The following is a 24435-nucleotide window of genomic DNA, read 5'->3' on the forward strand; positions in this document are numbered from 1 at the left end:
CAAAAAAAAAAAAAAAAAAATATAAGAGAATTGAAAAAAGCACTGCAAAAAGTCTGGAACGTTATAAAATGCTCAGATGGTTTCATGGGTTGAAGAACACTGTACATTCCTTAGGCGTGGGCAAGAGGGGCCCGTCAAGGTCCTCTTCTGACCGCACCCTTCCTCCCGTGGGGCCCCTTTAGACCATGCTCCAGATTTTTTACCTAAGTTTTCTTAGCCCACTTCTAGGATCTGCGTAAACCTTTGCTTGGATCTATCCCCCAAGGGTGAACTTTGCTGCAGGTGTACATTATATTCCAGGTGCAATACTTTGTACTCTGCCTTCCTCATACCTGGAATCAGCCATTTCTCCAAGGAGTCCTGGATTCTTTTAGTGGGGAATGGCACTTAGAAACCAAGATCTAGGTGTTACTAGGGAGTCACTGCTTTTAGGCCCTCTCAGTGAAGATACCCATGAAAATACATCTTAAATAAAACAAAAATCCCAGGAGTCAGAGAATACATACAAGTGAAATCTTCTATGTATGTATTCAAGTAAGTGAATACCACACCAACTCCCACAGTGAAAACTCTAGTTCCCAGTAACAGCAATATATTTACTCATTTGCTCTATCCTAAAATAAACAAAAATGTTCAAAATTACTATATGATTATCACTACCTATAACCTACTACGTAAAGTTCAAGATTTCATTGCAGTTCTTTCCGACTTTAGGATATATTCTACTAAGGGTATACAGTCAGAATATTATGTCCAAAGTTATTGGAATTATCTTCTCTATGTAATCAATTTGATATAGTTATGTTAACATGTAATCAATTTGATATAGTTACATTAATTTGTTCCTCTTTGTAATCCATTTTAGGCTTAATTTTCCTTATCCTTTCTGATTTAATGTTAACATTTGAATGTGTAAAATGTTTAAACAGTTCAAAACTCAATACTAGGTGGGACTTTTTTTTTTTTATAAAGACACGATTTTTTTTTTTTTAATTAAAAAAATTTTTTGCTTGTGTTGGGTCTTCGTTGCTGTGTGCGGCTTTCTCTAGTTGCGGCGAGCGGGGGCTACTCTTGGTTGCGGTGCACGGGCTCTAGGCACGCGGGCTTCAGTAGTTGTGGAGCACGGGCTCAGGAGTTGTGGTGCATGGGCTTAGTTGCTCTGTGTCATGTGGGATCTTCCCGCATGCCTAGGGACCAGGGATTGAACCCGTGTTCCCTGCATTGGCAGGCAGATTCTTAATCACTGTGCCACCAGGGAAGTCCCTAGGTGGGACTTCTGATGTGTCTAAATGAGGAGGTTTACAAACCCTCTAACCCAAAAGCAACTACAAAACTGGACAGAAAGATAAAAAACAACCATTTCAGTGTCCTGGAAATTGATTACAGGATTAACAACAAAGTGAGTAACACTTATTTTAGGAAAAACTCATTTAGGAAATAACAATGAAAATCTGTGGCATACTTGCTAGAGACTTCTCCCCTTTTTCCTCCCATCATTCAATGTGGTAATTCTAACACCGCAAGGTAGGTTGTGAATAACCAGCAGTTTCACTGACTTGATTCAAAGAAGGTGAAATAATCCATGCCCAGTGGTGTTGCAATCTGAGTGGCTAGCAAACAGGGAAGGCCAGGGGTTCTACTAATCTGTGGTAGCAGTCCTGGTTGGGCAAATAAGGGACCCATGGGTCAGACAAATGTAACAAGATACAAAGAGACAGTCACAGAGGCACTTGACAAGCTCTTCAAATATCCTGGCTGACTGGAGTTGGTGTGCACACTTGAGAAGGATGGAGAGGGCTGAAACTATTCATGCATCCTTGTTCTATTAGAAGCCTGTGCACATGTGCTGAGGAAATGCAAGAGGGTCCAATGGGGCAGACCTGAAAACTACCTGAACTTAGAACACACTTCTAAATCCACACATAGATCCAATGACAGCAGGTGGAAGCCGTACCGATTTGACATGTTTGAACATAATCTCTGACCAGTACTGCATGGCCACTAAACTGTGTGGAAACAGAAGCAACCTCAAGAAAGCCAGACTTAAAAATAAAAACAGGAACAAAACCAAAAACCAACTGAGCAGAGCCATCAGTGGCCACACATCCCAGAGGAAATGAATCACACAGCTAAGTCCAGGTAAATTACTAAACAAATAAGCAGACAGGCAAAATAGCAACAACAAAAATAATTGGGGGGTGGGGGAAGGTCAGACTTTAGAGTTGCTACAATATTACTTAAAATGCCCAGATTCAACAAAAAAAAAATTGTAAGACATGCAAAGAGGCAAGAAAGTTTGACCCACAATCAGGGGGAAACAAGCAGTCAACAGAAACATGAGTATATACAGATCATCTGGGGAAGCCCCCTCACCAGTGGGGAGATCAGCTGGGACAGAAGGGGAGCTTTGGGGGCTTGGAGGTAGAGCCCGCAACCGGTCTGTGGCAGGTAGGACAGAGTGAGATCTACACAGACGGTGCATGCCAAAGCCCTGAGCTCCCCAGCCTGAGACGTGTGTCTGCCGGTGCAGATGGGGGCTGGGTGCTGGAATGTGGGGTCTGGAGAGCAGACCCAGGTAGAGGACTGCTGTTGGCTGCGAAGAGACAGCCTGAAGGGATGGGACTGAGGAGCTCCGCAACGTGGAATGTTTGTGGAAGAAACCTGGGCCGCCACAGAGATGCAGCTCCATGGCTGAGTGGTGCATCAAGGGTGGGGCTGCCACTGCAGCCTTTCCCCATGCACCGGCCCCTGCCTCCACAGGCACTAGGAGGGGCTCCCACTTGGGTGGACTTGCTGCCCTGGTTGCCACCTTGGCCCCCTCCCGCCTGGGCAGGCTCATGTGCCCCGGGGCAGCCTCAAGAGCAGATGCAGGTGGGTGGGTAGCCCACACGCAGAGGTGGGGCTGAAACCACAGCTGAGCCCCAGAGGCCGTGCAACTAAGAAAGAAGAGCTGAAATCTCTCCTCACGGCTGTGTGAACCATGGATTTATATCTCCCGCTGCCAGCTTTGTAAATTCAGCGCCTGCAGAACATCCAAACAGACGAGGGCTCCTGCAGCTGAGCCACATCTAGCTCTAGCAGCCGTGGGCTTTGTGGGCACATACACACAAGGGGTTGGGCCAGGCCAGAGTCTGGGCTGCTTCCATAGCTCCCACAGAGGGTCCAGGTGCACGATTACTGCAGTCCTATGACCTGACTTCAGTGGATCTCTGCGGGTGTCCTGGTGAAAACAATGCCTCAGAGACACCAGAGCCAATTGCCAGCATACCCACAGTTAAGGCGGGGCCGAGAGCAGTGCCAACAACAGGGTAATTTGTGAGTGCGCACAACTGGTGAAGGGTGACGCAGCAGAGCACACTCACAGGTGAACAGCTCCAGAGGAGGAATACTCAGTGGCTTCTCTCCCAATGGGAGTGCTCCAATCCTGCCTATCTTGCACCACAGATCAGAAACACACCTCAGAAATGGATCTGGGGGCTTCTACTTCAACAAATGGGTAGCAGACCCTGCCCCTGACAGGGCAGTGACAACCACAGAGCCAAGGGGAGGCCCTGCTCAATATCCAGTGCAGGCTCTGGCCACCACAACATCAGTCACACCTCCTATCAAGGGGATAACAGCCAGCATACACTGAGGAAAGAGGTGGCAGACATTCATACGAAAAAAAGCCCTTGCACCAAAAAATATTAAACCCACACAGGCTACACAGGGACGCTCCCACATAAAAATAGCCCTCTAAGACAGTCTGAGGGTCTGGCACCAGGAGGAAGAACCCCAGGGCATTTGGCACTGAACGCCAGTGGGACTTGAGCGCAGGAGCTCCACAGGGCCAGGAGCTCTTGGAGGGTGCACACAAGGTCTCACAAGCGCTGGGACCCAGCACAAAGCAGGGAATATTGATTGGCGGCCCCACCCAATAGCCTGCAGGTTCCAGTGCTGGGATGCCTCAGGCCAAACAACCAGCAGGATAGGAACACAGTCCCACCCATCAGCAGACAGGCTGCTCGCAGCCACCTCAAAACACACCCCTTCACACGGCCCTGCCCAACAGAGGGACAAGATCCAGCTTCGCCCACCAGGGCGCAGTCACCAGAAGCAAGAGGAACTACTATCCTGCACCCTGTGGAAAGAAGACCACAAACACAGAAAGTCAGACCAAATGACATGACAGACGAATATGTTTCAGGCAAAGGAACAATATAAAAACTGACAGGAACAACTAAATGAAGAGGGGACAGGCAATCTACCTGGAAAGGAAATCAGAGTAATGATAGTAAAGATGATCCGAAATCTCGGAAAAAAAACGGAGGCACAGACGGAGAATCTACAAGAAATGTTTAACAAGGAACTAGAAGAACTGAAGAGCAAACAAACAGAGATGAACAATACAATAACTGAAATGAAAACTACACTAGAAGGAATCAACAGCAGAATAACTGAGGCAGAAGAACGGATAAGTGACCTGGAAGACAGAATGGTGGAATTCAATGCTGCAGAACAGAATAAAGAAAAATGAATGAAAAGAAATGAAGACAGACTAAGAGACCTCTGGGACAACATTAAATGCAACAACATTCACATTACAGGGGTCCAGGAAGGAGAAGAGAGAAAGGACCCGAGAAAATATTTGAAGAGATTATAGTCGAAAACTTCCCGAACATGAGAAAGGAAATAGCCACCCAAGTCCAGGAAGCACAAAGAGTCCCATACAGGATAAACCCAAAGAGAAACACACCAAGACACACAGTTATCAAATTGGCAAAAATTAAAGACAAAGAAAAATTACTGAAAGCAGCAAGGGAAAAATGACAAATAACATACAATGGAACTCCCATAAGGTTAACAGCTGATTTCTCAGCAGAAACTCCACAAGCCAGAAGGGAGTGGCATAATATACTTAAAGTGATGAAAGGGAAGACCCTACAACCAAGATTACTCTACCCGGCAAGGATCTCATTCAGATTCGATGGAGAAATCAGAAGCTTTACAGACAAGCAAAAGCTAAGAGAATTCAGCACCACCAAACCAGCTCTACAACAAATGCTAAAGGAACTTCTCTAAGTGGGAAACACAAGAGAAGAAAAGGACCTACAAAAACAAACCCCCCAAATTAAGGAAATGGTAATGGGAACATACATATCAATAATTACCTTAAACGTGAATGGATTAAATGCTCCATCCAAAAGACACAGGCTTGCTGAATGGATACAAAAACAAGACCCAATATCCATATACATGCTGTCTACAAGAGACCCACTTCAGACCTAGGGACACATACAGACTGAAAGTAATGGGATGGAAAAATATATTCCATGCAAATGGAAATCAAAAGAAAGCTGGAGTAGCAATACTCATATCAGATAAAATAGACTTTAAAATAAAGAATGTTACAAGAGACAAGGAAGGACACTATACAATGATCAAGGGATCAATCCAAGAAGAAGACAGAACAATTATAAATATATATGCACCCAACATAGGAGCACCTCAATACATAAGGCAACTGCTAACAGCTGTAAAAGAGGCAATCAACACTTTAACACCTCACTTACACCAACAGACAGATCATCCAAAATGAAAATAAATAAGGAAACAGAAGCTTTAAATGACACAATAGACTAGATAGATTTAACTGATATTTATAGGACATTCCATCCAAAAACAGCAGATTACACTTCCTTCTCAAGTGCGCATGGAACATTCTCCAGGATAGATCACATCTTGGGTCACAAATCAAGCCTCAGTATATTTAAATCATATCAAGCATCTTTTCTGACCACACTATGAGATTAGAAATGAATTACAGGGAAAAAAACGTAAAAAACACAAACACATGGAGACTAAACAATACGTTAGTAAATAACCAAGAGATCACTGAAGAAATCAAAGAGGAAATCAAAAAATACCTAGAGACAAATGGCAATGAAAACACGACGATCCAAACCTATGGGATGCAGCAAAGGCAGTTCCAAGAGGGAAGTTTATAGCTATACAAGCCTACCTCAAGAAACAAGAAAAATCTCAAATAAACAACCTAACCTTACACCTAAAGGAACTAGAGAAAGAAGAATAAACAAAACCCAAAGTTAGCAGAAGGAAAGAAATCATAAACATCAGAGCAGAAATAAGTGAAATAGATACAAAGAAAACAATAGCAAAGATCAATAAAACTAAAAGCTGGTTCTTTGAGAAGATAAACAAAATTGATAAACCATTAGCCAGACTCATCAAGAAAAAGAGGGAGAGGACTCAAATCAATAAAATCAGATGAAAAAGGAGAAGTTACAACAGACACCACAGAAATACAAAGCATCCTAAGAGACTACTACAAGCACTCTATGCCAATAAAATGGACAACCTGGAAGAAATGGACAAATTCGTAGAAAGGTATCACCTTCCAAGACTGAACCAGGAAGAAATAGAAAATATGAACAGAACAATCACAAGTAATGAAACGGAAATTGTGATTAAAAATCTTGTAACAAACAAAAGTCCAGGACCAGATGGCTTCACAGGTGAATTCTATCAAACATTTAGAGAAGAGCTAACATCCATCCTTCTCAAACTCTTCCAAAAAACTGCAGAGGAAGGAACACTCCAAAACTCATTCTATGAGGCCACCATCACCCTGATACCAAAACCAAAGATACTACAAAAAAAGAAAATTACAGACTAATATCACTGATGAATATAGATGCAAAAATCCTCAACAAAATACTAGCAAACAGAATCCAACAACACATTAAAAGGATCATACACCATGATCATGTGGGATTTACCCCAGGGATCCAAGGATACTTCAATATACGCAAATCAATCAATGTGATACACCATATTAACCAATTGAAGAATAAAAACCATATGATCATCTCAATAGATGCAGAAAAGGCTTTTGACAAAATTCAACACCCATTTATGATAAAAACTCTCCAGAAAGTGGGCATAGCGGGAACCTACCTCAACATAATAAAGGCCATATACGACAAACCCACAGCAAACATCATTCGCAATGGTGAAAAACTGAAAGCATTTCCTCTAAGATCAGGAACAAGACAAGGATGTCCACTCTCACCACTATTATTCAACATAGCTTTGGAAGTCCTAGCCACGGCAACCAGAGGAGAAAAAGAAATAAAAGGAATACAAATTGGAAAAAAAGAAGTAAAACTGTCACTCTTTGCAGATGACATGATACTATACATAGAGAATCCTAAAGATGCCACCAGAAAACTACTAGGGCTAATCAGTGAATTTGGTAAAGTTGCAGAATACAAAATTAAGTCACAGAAATCTCTTGCTTCCTATACACTAATGATGAAAAACCTGAAAGAGAAATGAAGGAAACACTCCCATTTACCATTGCAACAAAAAGATTAAAATACTTAGGAGTAAACCTACCTAGGGAGACAAAAGACCTGTATGCAGAAAACACTGATGAAAGAAATTAAAGATGATACCAACAGATGGAGAGATATGCCATGTTCTTGGATTGGAAGAATTAATATTGTGAAAATGACTATATTACCCAAAGCAATCTACAGATTCAATGCAATCCCTATCAAATTACCAATGGCATTTTTTATGTAACTAGAACAAAAAATCTTAAAATTTGTATGGAGACACAAAAGACCCCAAATAGCCAAAGCAGTCTTGAGGGAAAAAAAACGAGCTGGAGGAATCAGACTCCCTGACTTCAGACTATACTACAAAGCTACAGTAATCAAGACAGTATGGTACTGGCACAGAAAAAGAAACACAAATCAATGGAACAAGACAGAAAGCCCAGAGATAAACCCACGCACCTATGGTCAACTAATCTATGACAAAGGAGGCAAGGATATACAATGGAGAAAAGACAGTCTCTTCAATAAGTGGTGCTGGGAAAACTGGACAGCTACATGTAAAAGAATGAAATTAGAATAGTCCCTAACACCATACACAGAAATAAACTCAAAATGGATTAGAGACCTAAATGTAAGACCAGACAGTATAAAACTCTTAGAGGAAGACATAGGAAGAACACTCTATGACATAAATCACAGCAAGATCTTTTTTGATCCACTTCCTAGAGTAATGGAAATAGAAACAAAAATAAACAAATGGGACCTAATGAAACTTAAAAGCTTTTGTACAGCAAAGGAAACCATAAACAAGACGAAAAGACAACCCTGAAAATGGGAGAAAATATTTGCAAACGAATCAATGGACAAAGGAGTAATCTTCAAAATATACAAACAGCTCATGCAGCTCAATATTAAAAAAACAAACAACCGAATCCAAGAATGGGCAGAAGACCTAAATAGACATTTCTCCAAAGAAGACATACAGGTGGCCAAGAAGCACATGAAAAGCTGCTCAACATCACTGATTATTACAGAAATGCAAATCAAAACTACAATGAGGTATCACCTCATTGTACACACTGGAATATTACTCAGCCATAAAAAGGAAAGAAATTGGGTAATTTGTAGAGACACGGATGGATCTAGAGACTGTTATACAGAGTGAAGTCAGTCAGAAAGAGAAAAACAAATATCGTATATTAATGCATGTATGTGGAACCTAGAAAAATGGTACAGATGAACTGGTTTGCAGGGCAGAAGTTGAGATACAGATGTAGAGAACAAACGTATGGACACCAAGGGGGGAAAGCCACGGGCGGGTGGGGATGGTGGTGTGATGACTGCGCGATTGGGACTGACATGTATACACTGATATGTATAATAAGAATACTCTACCTAGGGACTTCCCTGGTGGTGCAGTGGTTAAGAATCTGTCTTGCAATGCAGGGGACGCTGGTTCGATCCCTGGTCAGGGAACTAAGAGCCCACATGCCGAGCGCCACAACTAGAGAGCCCATGTGCCACAACTACAGAGCCCATGCACAACTAGAGAGAAGCCCGTGTGCCACAACGAAAGATTCCGTGTACCACAGCTAAGACCTGATGCAGCCAAAAATAAATAAATATAAATTAAAAAATAATAATAAAAAAAAGAATACCCAACAAGGCTCTCATTCAGATTTGACAGAGATATCAAAATCTTTACAGACAAGCAGAAGCTAAGAGAATTTAGCACCACCAATCCAGCTTTAAAACAAATGCTAAAGAAACTTCTCTAGGTAGGGGGAAAAGAAACAACAAAAAAAAAGCACCATAACTAGAAACAAGAAAATCACAAATGGGAAAGTTCACTGGTAAAGGTAAACATACAGTAACAGCAGGAAATCATCCACACACGAACAGGATATCAAAACCAGCAACCACGAGCAGATGAAAGTACAAATGCAGAAAATGGGAACTGCATTTGAAAATAAGAGCCCAGCAACTTAAAACAACCTTTTATGTATATAGACTGCTATATCAAAACCTCATGGGAACTACAAACCAAAAAACCATGATACACACACAAAAAAGAAAAAGCAACCCAAACACAACACTAAAGATAGTCATCAAATCACAAGAGACCTACAAAAACAAAAAGACCTGCAAAAATCAAAAACAATTAAGAAAATGACAATACGAATGTACATATCAATAATTACATTATATATATAAAAATCAGAAATGAAAAAGGAGAAGGTACAACTGACACTACCGACTATACTGCAAAGCTACAGTCATCAAAACAGTACGGTACTGGCACAAAAACAGAAATATATATCAGTAGAACGGGAAAGAAAGCCCAGAGATAAACCCATGCATCTATGGTCACCTAATCTATGACAAAGGAGGTAAGAATACACAATGGAGAAAAGACAGTCTCTTCAATAAGTGGTGCTGGGAAAACTGGACAGCTACATGTAAAAGAATGAAATTAGAACACTCCCTAACACCATACACAAAAATAAACTCAAAATGGATTAAAGACCTAAATGTAAGGCCAGACACTATAAAACTCTTAGAGGAAAACACAGGCAGAACACTCTTTGACACAAATCACAGCAAGATCTTTTTTGATCCATCTCCTAGAGGAATGAAAATAAAAACAAAAAAAAAAACCAATGGGACCTAATGAAACTTAAAAGCTTTTGCATAGCAAAGGAAACCATAAACAAAATGAAAAGACAACCCACAGAATGGGAGAAAATATTTGCAATCAATGTGACCGACAAGGGATTTATCTCCAAAATATACAAACAACTTATGCAGCTCACTATCAAAAAAACCCCAAACAACCCAATCAAAAAATGGGTGGAATATATAAATAGCCATTTCTCCAAAGAAGACATACAGATAGCCATACTAAGTGAAGTCAGAGAAAGACAAGTATCATATGATATCACTTATATGTGAAATCTAATAAAGAATGATACAAATGAACTTATTTACAAAACAGGAACAGATTCATAGAGACAGAAATCAAACTTATGGTTACCAAAGGGAAAAAGGGGGTAGGAAGGGATAAATTAGGAGTTTGGGGTTAACATATACACACTACTATATATAAAATAGGTAACTAATAAGGACTGACTGTATAGCACAGGGTATTCTACTCAATATTCTGTGGTGACCTATATGGGAAAAGAATCTGAAAAAGAATGGATATATATATATAAATAAATGATTCACTTTGCTGTACACCTGAAACTAACACAACATTGTAAATCAACTAAACTCCATAAAAATTTTAAAAAATTAAGATGCTGATGTTATAAAATAAAGCAGCTATAAACAATTTGTTGAAAAACTGAAAGGAATGTGTTTAAAGACTTAAATGAGCATGATGACAACGATTAAAAAAGAGAATCATGGGGGCTTCCCTGGTGGCGCAGTGGTTGAGAATCTGCCTGCTAATGCAGGGGACATGGGTTCGAGCCCTGGTCTGGGAGGATCCCACACGCCGCGGAGCAACTAGGCCCGTGAGCCACAACTACTGAGCCTGCGCGTCTGGAGCCTGTGCTCTGCAACAAGAGAGGCCACGATAGTGAGAGGCCCGCGCACCGCAATGAAGAGTGGCCCCCGCTTGCCACAACTGGAAAAAGCCCTCGCACAGAAACGAAGACCCAACACAGCAAAAATAAATAAATAAAATTAATAAAAAAAAAAAAAAAAGAGAATCATGAAAAAGGAACAGAAATTATTTTTAAAAAAACAGAACAAGAAAACAAAGACGAAAAGTTCAATAACTGAAATTAAAAATTCACAGATGGGCTCAACAGATTTGAATTGGCATGAGAAATCAGTAAACTTGAAGTTAGAGCAACAGACATCCAGTGTGAAGAACTAAAGGCAGAAAAAAAGATGGAAAAAAATGAACAGACCCTTCATTAATATATGTGATAAGAGTCCCATAAAAAGAGAGACAGAACAGATATTTGAAAAACAATGACTGAAACTCTCAAAACCGTGGTGAAAAATGTTATCTAAAGATCCAAGAAGCTCAGCAAACCCCAAGTATGTAGATCCGTATCTAGAGACACCAGAGTCAAATTATTCAAAGACAAAGAGAAAATCTGAACACAATGAAATTAGAAACAACTTATCAGATATAGGGGAACAGCAAAACTATTAATACCTGATTTCTTACCAAAAACAATGAAGGCCAGAGGCAGCATAACGACACATTCAAAATGGTAAAAGAAAAAAGACTGTCAATCAACAATTAGATATTTAGCAAGACCATACCTCAAAACAAAAGCAAAATAAAGACATTCACAGATAAAGACAGAGAATTTGCTGCTACCATACCTGCCTTACAAGACATACTAAAGAAGTCCTTTGGACTGAAAGGAGATGGTAAATTTTCATGAAGAAATGAAGATCATTAGAAATGGTAAATATATCAAAGGTTCTATAAATATGTTATTTTCTTTCTTCTTTTAATTTCTTTAAAAGGCAGAAAGATTTATAAGATAGTAATTACAACACTATATGGTTGGGTTTACAAAATATATTGATATAATATATGATGATGGTAGCACAAAGGAGGGGGGAGGAAATGGAGCTATACTGAGGCAAAGTTTCTATTTTTTACTGGAATTACGTAGCATTAAAGTAGACTGTAATAAGATGCGTAATGTAAACCATAGAGCAACCACTAGGAAACTTTGGCTAAGAAACAGACGGTTAAAAAATCAGAAGTATTAAAATGATACACTAAAAAAATTAACACAAAAGAAGGCAGTGAAAGAAACAGGAATAAAAAAGACAAGAGACATGCAGAAGACAAAATGGCTGATATAAGTATAACCATGTCAATAGCACAATGTGAATGGACTAAACACTCTAACCAAACAGCAGAGATTGTCAGACTGGAATCAAGAAGATCCAACCATATGCTATCTATAAGACACACTTTAGATTCAAAGACACAAATAGGGTGAAAATAAAAGGATGTAAAAAATATATCATGCAAACAGTTAACCATAAAAGAAAGAGTAGCTGTCTTAGTCAGTTTGGGCTGCTATCAACAAAAATACCAAAGACTGGTGGCTTATAACCAACAAACATTCTGGAGGCTGGAAGTCTAAGATCAAGGGACTGGCAGATTCACTGTCTGGTGAAGGCCTGCTTCCTGGATCACAGGGGTATTCTCACCATAGCCTCACATGCCAGAATGGTCAAGGGAGCTCTCTTTGATCTCTTATATTAGGGCACTAATCCCATTTATGAGTGCTCTACCCTCATGACCTAATAATTTCCCAAAGGCTCCATCTCTTAATACCATCACATTGGGAGTTAGTTTTTAAGATGTAAATTTTGGGAGGATTAAAACATTTAGTCTATAGCAATGCCTATAGAAGTATGAGACAAAATAGTTTTTAAAAAAAGAGATATTGCTAGAGACAAAAAAGGAACATTTCATGACGATAAAGGAGTCAATAACTCAAGAAAATATAACAGCTATAAATGTATATGCACTTAACGGCAGTTACAAAATACACAAAGAGGACAAACTGCCAGAACCTCAGAAACTTCCCATGTGCCCCTTCCAAATCTGTAATACCCTCTCTCTCACCCCAAGCTCATATCCCCAGGCAAACACTCAATTTGTTCTTCATAAATTAACTTGAAGGATAATTTATGGATTATTGACTGACGTTAGCATAGTTCTAAAAATTTGTAATATTCATTATGCTTGCCACCTTGGGGGAAATGTGTCCAAAAATGACTCTTAAGAGATCTTAGAGGTTCCAGACGCCTAAGCATTTTGCAGTCTACACTCACGTTGAATTCTGACTTAGCTACAACTAACACTTTCTGAGTGCTTTTATGTGCTAGTCATTTAATCCTTACAACAACTTTGTGAGACAGGTACTATTTTTTTTTTTTTTTGCGGTACACGGGCCTCTCACTGTTGCGGCCTCTCCCATTGCGGAGAACAGGTTCCGGACGCGCAGGCTCACTGTCCATGGTTCACAGGCCCAGCCACTCCGCGGTATGTGGGATCCTCCCGGACCGGGGCACAAACCCATGTCCCCTGCATCGGCAGGCGGACTCTCAACCACTACACCACCAGGGAAGCCCGACAGGTACTATTATTATCCCACTTTACATCAAGTTAAATGATGGAGCTAGGACAGATCTGTCTAACCTTTTATGCTTTTAGCCACAAGACTATATTTTCTTCCCCAGGTATGGAAATAAAGAATTGTTCACAGGAGGAAGTAACTGAGCAAGGCACAGGAACTGCTGCAAAAAGGTAATAAGCACAGAGCTTATATGTTTCACTGTCCTAAAGAAAAAGTGACTTTAAATTCCCTTGCTACCAAGAATTAGGGCACTTGAAAAGAAGATGACACTGCTCTAGAACATGTCATCAAGTCCCAGAGATCTGATCTTTAGTCATTTTGAGGTAGAGGTTTATGTTAAAAATAAACCTCTACCTCACTGAATCAGGGACTTGCACCACAGGTCTTGGGTTATTCTTCTATAGTTAATCCAAGGCCATTTTTCACTGAGTTAGCAAAATGGATTCCTTGCAGAGGGATGAATTCAATCTGCAAGTGTTTAAAACTTATTCTTTGCCTTTACAAATACAGGGATGCCCGGGATCTTTTATTTTATTCTGTTTTCCAGGAAATTATTTTCTTGCGTCATCGGGTAAAAGAAATTCACATGTTTTCCCAGGGGGCTGCTGAAGATGGCGGAGGGGCAGGTCCTGCTGCTCAATGGCCGAGGCCATCTCCTGGGCCGCCTGGCGACCATCGTGGCCGAGCAGGTGCTTCTGGGTCAAAAGGTGGTGGTTGTGCACCGTGAGGGCATCAACACTTCTGGCAATTTCTACAGAAACAAGTGGAAGTACCTGGCCTTACTCCGCAAGAGTATAAACACCAACCCCTCCCGCGGCCCCTACCACTTCCGAGGCCCCAGCCGCATCTTCGGGCAGACAGTGCGAGGCATGCTGCCCCACAAGATCAAGCGAGGCCAGGCCACTCTGGACCGCCTCAAGATGTTTGAAGGGTTCCCGCCAGCCTATGACAAGAAAAAGCGGCTGGCGGTTCCCGCTGCCCTCAAGGTTGTGCGCCTGACGCCCACGCGGAAGTTTGCCTACCTAGGGCGCCTGGGTCATGAGGTTGGCTGGAAGTACCAGGCAGTAACAGCTGCCCTGGGGGAGAAGAGAAAGGAGAAGGCCAAGATCCATTACCGGAAAAAGAAGCAGGTCACGAGGCTACGGAAGCAGGCCGAAAAGAACATAGAGAAGAAAACTGACAAATTCACAGAGGTCCTCAAGACCCATGGATTCCTAGTCTGAGCCCAATAAAACTGACTGTTTATTCTTCATGCTTGGCCTGGCCTGCCCTTCCTCCATCGCCACCCTAGGATGTGGGGGACCCCCAGGGGCTGCCATCCAGGTGCCACAGGCAGCCTGGGGCTTAGAAGACTGGATATAGCGAAGGGACCTTAGCCACTCCTGTTTAAGAAAGGCCTTTTTAAAAACTTAAAAAGTTATAAGGGCTGTGCAGGCGTAATTTGCCTGTGACCTGTTCATTCATGAGAGTTTTAGGACATGGGCAGCTGGAACAACCAGTGCTGTCCTAATACCGGCAAAAGTGAGCTGTAAGACCTAATTGGAAGGGACCCCCCGCATCGCTTACAGGGAGTCTGTTTAAGCTTCCCACGTGGTCGGATACTATACTCTGCAGCTGTTAGGATGTGAGAGAATGCTTTGGCAGTACGAGTCTGGGGTTCTAAAAGGTGTTTATGGAAGGGAAGTACAGCCCAAGGGGTCACAGGCATAGCCCTTGTGTTAGTCTTCCCTATATTTTGTGAGCCAAACTAATAACTAATAATTTATTTTTAAAGAAAAGAAATTCACATGACATGGGGAACAGTACTTTCTTAAAGATGAAAGTATTGAAATATATATCACAGAAAACCATCTCAACTGCATGCTTCTTACTTCTATACTGATCAATTCTCCAGTTATTTTGAAATTTTATTACCACACAAATCTCTGGTGTCCCAGTCTGAGTCTAAATGAGGTTCTCTGTTTTGACAAATAATGCCACTATAAACTAAGTTAGGTTTTAAATGATTATCTGACAAACAGGAAGAAGGTAAGCATCTCGGAAAGGATACAAACTTGGTCTTAGTTGATACTAAAATTTAACTAGATCACTGAGGCAAAGATGGACTTTTAAAAACAGTGCTGGGAGAAGTTGGTAGTCATTTGTAAAAAGATAAAATTAGATTGCTATGTCACACCATACACAAGAATAAACGCTAAGTGGATTGCAGACCTAAATGTAAAAAGTGAACCCATATAAGTACTAGAAAAAAACAGGTGAATTCCTTTTTAAGCTTAGTTGTTGGAATGGCTTTCTGTGACTCAAAATCCTAGAGAACTCCAACTGATATAACTTTAAATACTGGCGTAACCTGGCAAAAATGTCAGGTGTTCAACCATTCCCTTATCAATCATAAAACAACCACTCTCCACCAGAGACCCACTCAATGAAGTGGCTGGCTAGGGATAGTCCCTATACTTTAGGTCAGTGAACACAACATAAACACACTTGGCTTGGAACTTAAAAGTGTATATCCCTTCTATCATTATTTCATTATTAAATGATAAAAATTTGCACTTGCAAAAAATTTTTTACATTAAAAAAAATCTTCTCTTAACACGTTACTGACCGGGGGATTTTTGCAGAAACTAACGCCTGTGGCCAGCAATTTGTTATGTAAGTGAACACTTAAACAGCCACATTTGAGTAAGTATCAACAAATTTTTGCACTTTATTTGAAACTTTGTACATGTCTTACTAAAGCATTCTAATATTTTGTTAGCGCGTGATAGGCAGTATAGCAGGCACCTCTGTGTAGGGGAACAGAACATCTGTAACAAATATACCGGGTTTCACTGCACTTTCCCCTGGAAGAGCAGACTCTACACTTTCTGGCAGCATTTTTCTTTTTTCAGTCCTGTGGGTATTATTTCCTCTAGAATATGTTCTTTTATTTTACCTGATAGTCGACAAGGTGGATATTTGCGGGGGGCTCTTTTAGAAATGCCACAAGAAGGACTAGGTGCGGGACCACCACTACATTCACTAGCATGGTCAGTTACCCATTCCCTAGCTACTGCTAACAAAAATTGCTTGTAAGTCATTTTATTCTGTGCATTAAAGCTACAATAAATCTTAAACGCATTGAATAAACCACAATTACTCAAAGAGAAACCCACTTTCTTATACCATTTTCAAGTTTTCTGGAAGATACTGAAGTTTGCCAGATATGGATCAGGCTGATCAACTCCTTTCATATATTTATTATACTCTGATATACAAGTGGGCTTAGTTATCTGATAGCCAGTCCTCCTGTCTTCCTTTCCTGTAGATGCCATGGAGGCGTCATGAATAGTTGTCACCATGTAGACTAACCTCTTGTCTTTCCATAGAAGAATCACTTCTCCCTTCAGTAAGAATGTCATTGCTCCCCTCTAGGTTTTTAGATATCTCCTTTAATTGGTTTGGTAGACCACGATTCTCTCTTATAGCCTCAAAAACTCTGGTTTTATTTTTCAACAATATTTCAGATGTGGACACACTGTTGTAAATCCCAAGGTTGCATATATATCCAGTTTCACTTTCCCTAACCATGCTTACCAGAATTCCATTATTTTGTAAGTTTTCTGGGATTATAGGTTTTGAATCTGCATCATCCTCTCCACTTTCATCGCCTCATCAAGTGATAGCTCTTGTTTGGGTATATAGATTGACTGGAACTTTGGTAGAAAATAATCCAAAAGAGGTTTAACTTTTGAAATTCTGTCTGCAGGAAGTGGAGTTTCCGAGGTATCGTTAAAGTGAAGAAACGTCATTATTTGTTCGAACCTTCTTCTCGTCATAATCTTTGGAAAGATAGGTATTTCATGTTAAGGGATCAGTCGACCAATATTCTTTCCAGTGTGACTTTCTTATTTGTCCCATCAAAATTATTAATTCAAGAAACTTCTTCATGTCACTATTGGTCACATCAGTCCATTTTAAAGCCTCATCATACTTTTATATGATTTTTCATTCTGTTGGTGATTCAAGTTTGTTTGAGAAGCGACCAACTCGAAAATGTCATCACCAAAAATTGTTATTTCACTAACACTTTGTGGGTGGTTATATTTAACAGTTACACCTGACACACCTGTAAAGTCTTCTAATTTTCGTGAAATGTTGTCTTCAATCCACTCTCCTGTAGAAGCAAAGGAGCATTCTCCAGCACCGTAAGTTTCATGTTCACTTTCCGTGTTAGAATCAATCACTAAGGTTCTTTCTCTTTTTATTGGTCTAATACTCACATCCTCTGAATCAGAACTATACTCTGAAGAACTATCATCTTCTGAGACACTAGTATATATGTCGCTCGGACAATCAGAGAAAGTATCTGCATAAAATTCACTGAAAAATTCTTCTTCATTCAAAACTTCACGATGCGTCATTTTAGAAAATATTATGGTAATAAACTTGCATTTATAATATACACAAGGTTGGAACAAAAACCTAACGGAGGAAAATGTGAATGATAACGGCAATCATAAGTTGTGTAATGAACCCTTGATCAATTTAAGCTCTAACAACTTAGCATGGTGATATTAATTAACTGTATCATTCTCTAAAAACATATTGATACGTCTCTGGTCAATAACATTCAGGTAACAAAAACGTATTAATATGTCTCTGGTCAATAATGTGTTAATTAAATAATTCTACAGTGACCATGTGTTTAATAGACAACAGGGAGAAAAACAAGAGGTTCACATCAGCAAGTTAACTTCCATACTGTAACTCTATCAGCAGCTATCTGCTTCCCCCTGCAGCTTTGTAAAGTAACTGCTACAAAATAAAACTTGGCACAAACTTAGTCAAGCACAGTAAGCAGAGATCAATCACACCTGGGTAAAAAGGATGATTAAAAAAAGCTACACACTTGCTAAAAGGCTGGAAAGTGGAAGCCTATGCAATAAAACTTTCTGCTTCAGTCCTATTTAGGTGGGATAAGGAAACCTCAAACTGAAAGGCCTAGGGACACCATGCCTACAAATTATTCTGAAGGGAATTCTTTATCATTAAAAGGGAACAAAAGCTTCAGTTTTGTTTTCTTTGAAATCTGACATCACTTGCTTTACAGATATAGACACACTTGCTCTTTCCACAAGTCATTTTTACTAGTCCACAAGGAGTTTGAAGGGAGAATCTCCAGATTTCAGTTGTAGTTAGAACCTGACTCTCATTAAGTCTTACCCTTCTGAGGAAAGATGACTGATACTGAAAATACTTCCTTGTTTCTTAACTCAGAAAATCCCATCTCCCAAAACTCAATTTAACAGAAATAAATTTTCTTATTTTGGTACTGCTTAAATTCTGCCCAACAACTCTTTCTTTAAGTTTTTTAGACCTTGAGCACAGATCTGGGTAAAAGAAAATATCCTATTATTAAGCTCTTCTGATGCTGGATGGAGTCACTATACAGGTTAATCAATACTTCTTGTTTTGGAAGCTTAGTCATCTGTGTCCATCTAGCCCTCTGTCTCCCAAAGTGTGGCCACAGTTCTACCCGAACCAAAATGACCTGGGAGATAAGCAACAAGGATTTACTGTATAGCACAGGGAATTATATTCAATATCTTGTAATAACCTATAATGGAATATAATCAAGAAAAAATATAACTGAATCATTCTGCTGTATACCTGAAACTAACACAATATGTAAATCAACTATACTTCAATTAAAAAAACCAAAAAAACCTGAGGATGCTTATTAACAAAGTAGATGCCACCTCACAAGTCTGTGGTATCAAACACTTCTGAGGGCTTTGCATGTTTAGTAAGTTTCCTGTGATTCTTAGACACAATTAAGTTTGACAACCACTGATCTACACAAAGAGATCTTCCTTAATAAACACCGGAAACACTGAATGCCACTTTAACTTCTCCATCAGCAGATAACTTCCAAATGTTTTAGGGTAAAACAACCCTTACTTCCCCTGGTTTAAACTCAGAATCAGAAATCTAAGGTCCCTTCCTTAGAGACTGTCATACAGAGTGAAGTCAGAAAGAGAAAAACAAATATTGTATATTAACGCATATATGTGGAATCTAGAAAAATGGTACAGACGAACCTGTTTGCAAGGTAGAAATAAGAGACACAGATGTAGAGAACAAACATATGGACACCAAGGAGGGAAAGCTGGGGGTGGGTGGGGGTGGGTGGTGGTGGTGGTGGTGGTGGTGGTGGTGGTGGTGGTGGTGGTGGTGGTGGGATGAATTGGGAGATTGGGATTGACATATATACACTAATATGTATAAAGTAGATAACTAATAAGAACCTGCTGTATAAAAAAATTAAATTAAAAAAAAAATCTAAGGTCCCTTCCAGTTCTTAAATTCTAGGATTTTATTTAATCACTTGCCAATAGCATTCATTAAACTCAATGCTGGTAAACTCTAAGAAATTGGTAAATATGGCAACCTTAGTTCAAAAGGATGCCCATTAAGGGAAACAAGTCAGAAAGGGTTTTCTCATAAGGTTAACAGAATATGCAGGCCACTATAGAAAAGTTACTGAAAACTTTCTGGAAGCAACCAAGAGAATTGTTCCCTGCAAACATGTCCATTGTTACAACACTGATAAGATTATGAAAATATTGCAATGAGGCAGGAGAAACATGGAAATCAAAAGGATTATGTGGGATTTAAGAAAAATGAGAGCGACGGGGGAAAGACTGATATAGAACTTTGGCACTAAACCAATACTTCAATAATGGCTCCTGTTTAAAGACTACACAGCCTTAAAGGAAAAAACAATCCTTTACAGTTTCAGAACCTAAGGAAAACGTTTTAAAATCCCAGAAACCATATGTTGTGAGCCCACGTTCACCAAGCAACAGACTTTTGTATCTATTACTTAACTGGATCTACGCATTTGTAAATGAACACTATGTGCCGACAACTGGCACCAGGGAGCAAATCCATTAAAAGGACGAAATCTGCATTTGGGCTTACAAATAAAAAAGCTTTTTCATTTGCAAGCAAGAATTAAATCACCAGAGCCCTGACGAACTCCAAGTCCCTCCATCATCTCCATATTTGTAAAGGGCGTCACCAGCTACCCAGTAGCCAAAGCCAAGGAATCAAGCTTATTTCTCACTCCAGCCCTCCCAACTGAATCCAGTATGTCTCGTCAACTCCACTTCCAAAATGCAGCCTGAAATCATTCACTTACCTTCACTCGATCCACAGTTCAAGCTACCATCATCTTCGCCCAGCTCGCCATGTTAGGCCCTAGCTGGTCCCCGTGCTCCACTCTGCCCCCACCCCCTGTGTTCTCTGCACAACCACCAGAATACTCTTAATAAGATGGAAATAACTTTCATCTTTCCGCTGGCTTAACTACCCATCTGTTTCCTACTGCACTTGGAAAAAAATTCAAATCCCTTACCATGGCTCACAAAGTGTTCCATCATCAGACACTCTCTTATTTCATCCCCCGATTCTCTTCCTTAATCACTATGCTCCCACTAATGGCCCTTCCACTCATTGCATGCCAAGAATACAGCCACACCTGTAGGGTCTTTATACTAACTGCTCCCCTTCTATGGAATATTTTCCTCTCAGATACACATTTGACTCCTTTTCCCATCCAAGTCTTTCCCGAAATGGCACCTCCCCAGAGAGGCCTTTCCTGACCAACCAATTTTAAGTAGTCCTGCCCATGGTTCCAACTCCCATGCCTACTTCACTTCATCTTATCATTCCCCCCACCCCACCCATACCAACTAGAATATACATATGAGAGATGTGTGTCTTATTCACCACTGTATTCCTAAGTGCCTCAAACAATGCCTGGCATGTGGAAGAAATGCAAACATTTCTTGAATAAATGAATGATAAAATCTCTGTAATTTGTAAGACCAATTACTGGCCCTCATGGGAGAGAGAAAACATTATTCAGCTATTTAATGAAGGAAGACTATGTGCAAGGCCCCATGACAGTGGTCCTCAAACTTTAGTGTGTGCACAAGAATGAGAGAATTTATACGTGAGGCATAAGAACCCCATTTTGACAAGCAGCCCACAAAAGATGATTCTCTTACATCAATATCACCACAATGCAGTATATTCCATAGGTCCCCAAACTATAAGCATCTTTGTATCAGAATATTGTTATAGCAATAATTCTCATCTGCTACCAGATATGTCTTCCTCAGCCAAGCCTTTAAGAATCACTTATTTGGGGCTTCCCTGGTGGCGCAGTGGTTGAGAATCTGCCTGCCAATGCAGGGGACGTGGGTTTGAGCCCTGGTTTGGGAAGATCCGACTATGCCACGGAGCAACTAGGCCCGTGAGCCACAACTACTGAGCCTGCGCGTCTGGAGCCTGTGCTCCTCAACAAGAGAGGCTGCGACAGTGAGAGGCCTGCGCACCGTGATGAAGAGTGGCCCCTGCTTGCCGCAACTAGAGAAAGCTCTCGCACAGAAATGAAGACCCAACACAGCCAAAAATAAATAAATAAATTAAAAAAAAAGAATCACTTATTTGCTTTGCAGATCTAGTACATCTCAAATGTAAGCTAAAATCCTATTCCTCTAGGTAGTCATAGCTACATTTAAGGTTTCACAAACAGTTAAGATTGCTGCTGAAACAAACACACACATAGTGCTTTCCTTAAGAGATTTTGCCAGTTTTAAATGAATCTTAACTGCCTTCCTCCTCTGTTACTCTTGATCTGCTGAGAACTGGCACCCTCTTGAGCCTGGATCATCTTCTCAGCCACAGGGCAAGTCAAGTCAGCTTGAATAACAGACTTTAGCTTTTTTTTTTTCTCTTTCTTTTTTGCGGTACGCGGGCCTCTCACTGCTGTGGCCTCTCCCGTTGCGGAGCACAGGCTCCGGACGCGCAGGCTCAGTGGCCACGGCTCATGGGCCCAGCAGCTCCGCGGCATGTGGGATCTTCCCGGACCAGGGCACGAACCCGTGTCCCCTGCATCGGCAGGTGGACTCTCAACCACTGCGCCACCAGGGAAGCCCCAGACTTTAGCTACTAATACTTGATACATTTAGTAATACATATATCCTATGATAGCATATCTTTCCCAAATCCTCAAAGGTCAGCTTTATGTGCTTTTTTCTTTAGTAGAAAGTCCACCCTGGTTGTAAAGAATCAAGTTTTTATTTATATTCTCAAATTGGAATAACTTTTATTGTTGTTGATCATAAATGTAATACATGCTTACCATAAAAAAAGCAAACATTACAAAATTATATTAAATATAAATGAAAACTTCCCAATAATCACACCCTTTAGAGCTACTCACTTTTTATAATTTGGTGTATATCCTGCCAAACTTTCATGTATAAACATATTTTCACACAGGTTTTTAACATAAAAGGAATCATCACTGACTGTTCCATAACCCTCTATAAAGAGAAAACACCTGGGTGTCTCCTCTACTCTCAACACTCACTCTGAACACTTCTGTGACCAAATGTGTAGGAGTTTCTCCCACACCAAGCAACTCCAGCTCTGCAGTGGACTCCAGCCAATGTCCTACACTTTAACTCAATTCTGACACTATCTGCCTAGAGATAGGGTCAGACCCCACAGGTTAAGCACTGAGTTCCACAAGACTGGCTCCATCCTCACTTCAGATACCAACTGCAAGTCCAGGCTGTCATTTCTACTTTTTTTGGTCTGTTTATATATTTTTTCTTTTTTTCCTGTAGTTGATGTACAATATTATATGTTACATAAAAGGTGTACAATATTATATGTTACATAAAAGGTGTACAACATAGTTATCCACAATTTTTTAAGATTATACCCCATTTATAATTATTATAAAATTTTGCCTATATTCCCTGTGTTGCACAACATATCCCCGTAGCTTATTTATTTTGCATATAGTAATTTGGACCTCTTAATCCACTACTCCTATCTTGCTCCTCCCTCCTTCCCCTCCCCAATGGTAACCACTAATGTGTTTCCTGTATCTGTGAGTCTGTTTCTTTTTTGTTATATTCACTAGTTTGTTTTACTTTTTAGATGCCACATATAAGTGACATCATACAGTATTTGTCTTTGTCTGACTTCTTTCACTTAGCATAATGCCCTCCAAGTCCATCCATGTTGTTGCAGTCACCTCTGCTTTTGACCCATGGGCTATAAGTTGGCGGCTTCCACGACCACCTCTTCAGGTTCAATTAATTTGCTAGAGGGGCTCACAGAACTCAGGAAAGCAGTTTACTTATTAGGTTACCACTTTACTATAAAGGACATAACTCAGGAACAGTCAGATGGAAGAGATGTATAAGGCAAGGTATGTGGGAAGGGGCACTGAGCCTCCATGCCCTATGGATGTGCACCCTCCCACTACCTATATGTGTTCACCAACTACGAAGCTCTCTGAACCCAATCCTTTGGGTTTTTTATGGAGGCTTCATTAAGTAAGCATGATGGATTAATCACTGGTCATTAGTGATTACTGGTCATTAGTGATTAACTCAACCTTCAGCCCCTCTCCCTTCCCCAGAGATGGGGGTGGAGTGGGGTGAGGCTGAGAGCTCCAAACTCTGACAACTAGACCTCATCCTTAGGGGCTTTCCAAAAGTCATCGCATTAACATTAACTCAGGTGTGGTTGAAAGAGGCTTGTTATGAGTAACAAAATGAACCTTTATCTCTTTCCACCTAGGAAATACCAAAGGTTTTAGGAACTCTGTGCCAGGAACTGGACAAACACCAAATACATGTTTATTATAAATCATATTATCACACCTGCTTATTAATACATTTAACATTCAGGCATTACTCCATGCCAATACTAATATTTATCTCTTTAATGACTACATTGTACACTACCACAAAAATATGCTAAAAGTGTTTAAAGTAATACCCTCTGTTCAACATTAGTTCTAGTTTTCTAAAATTTCTAAAATTATGAATGATCCTGCAATGTATCTTTATATATACACCTATACATATTTTTAATAACTTCCT

General features: G+C 40.2%; 2 protein-coding genes across 3 annotated transcripts in view; one reads left to right on the top strand and one right to left on the bottom strand.

Moving 5' to 3' along the window:
* Positions 1-24435, bottom strand: part of TTC1 (tetratricopeptide repeat domain 1) — a 75091-nt gene that overhangs the window by 26524 nt on the left and 24132 nt on the right. The window lies entirely within an intron of this gene.
* Positions 14071-14726, top strand: LOC101273346 (60S ribosomal protein L13a-like). Its single transcript, XM_033415673.2, has one exon. The coding sequence runs from the start codon at positions 14086-14088 to the stop codon at positions 14695-14697; it is 612 nt and encodes a 203-aa protein (XP_033271564.1). The 5' UTR covers positions 14071-14085; the 3' UTR covers positions 14698-14726.

The sequence above is a fragment of the Orcinus orca genome, chromosome 3 (assembly GCF_937001465.1).
Source record: "Orcinus orca chromosome 3, mOrcOrc1.1, whole genome shotgun sequence".
Classification (NCBI taxonomy): Eukaryota; Metazoa; Chordata; class Mammalia; order Artiodactyla; family Delphinidae; genus Orcinus; species Orcinus orca.

Excerpts from the sequence above, each read along its gene's own strand:
- LOC101273346 (XM_033415673.2), top strand. The coding sequence starts at position 14,086 with ATGGCGGAGGGGCAGGTCCTGCTGCTCAATGGCCGAGGCCATCTCCTG.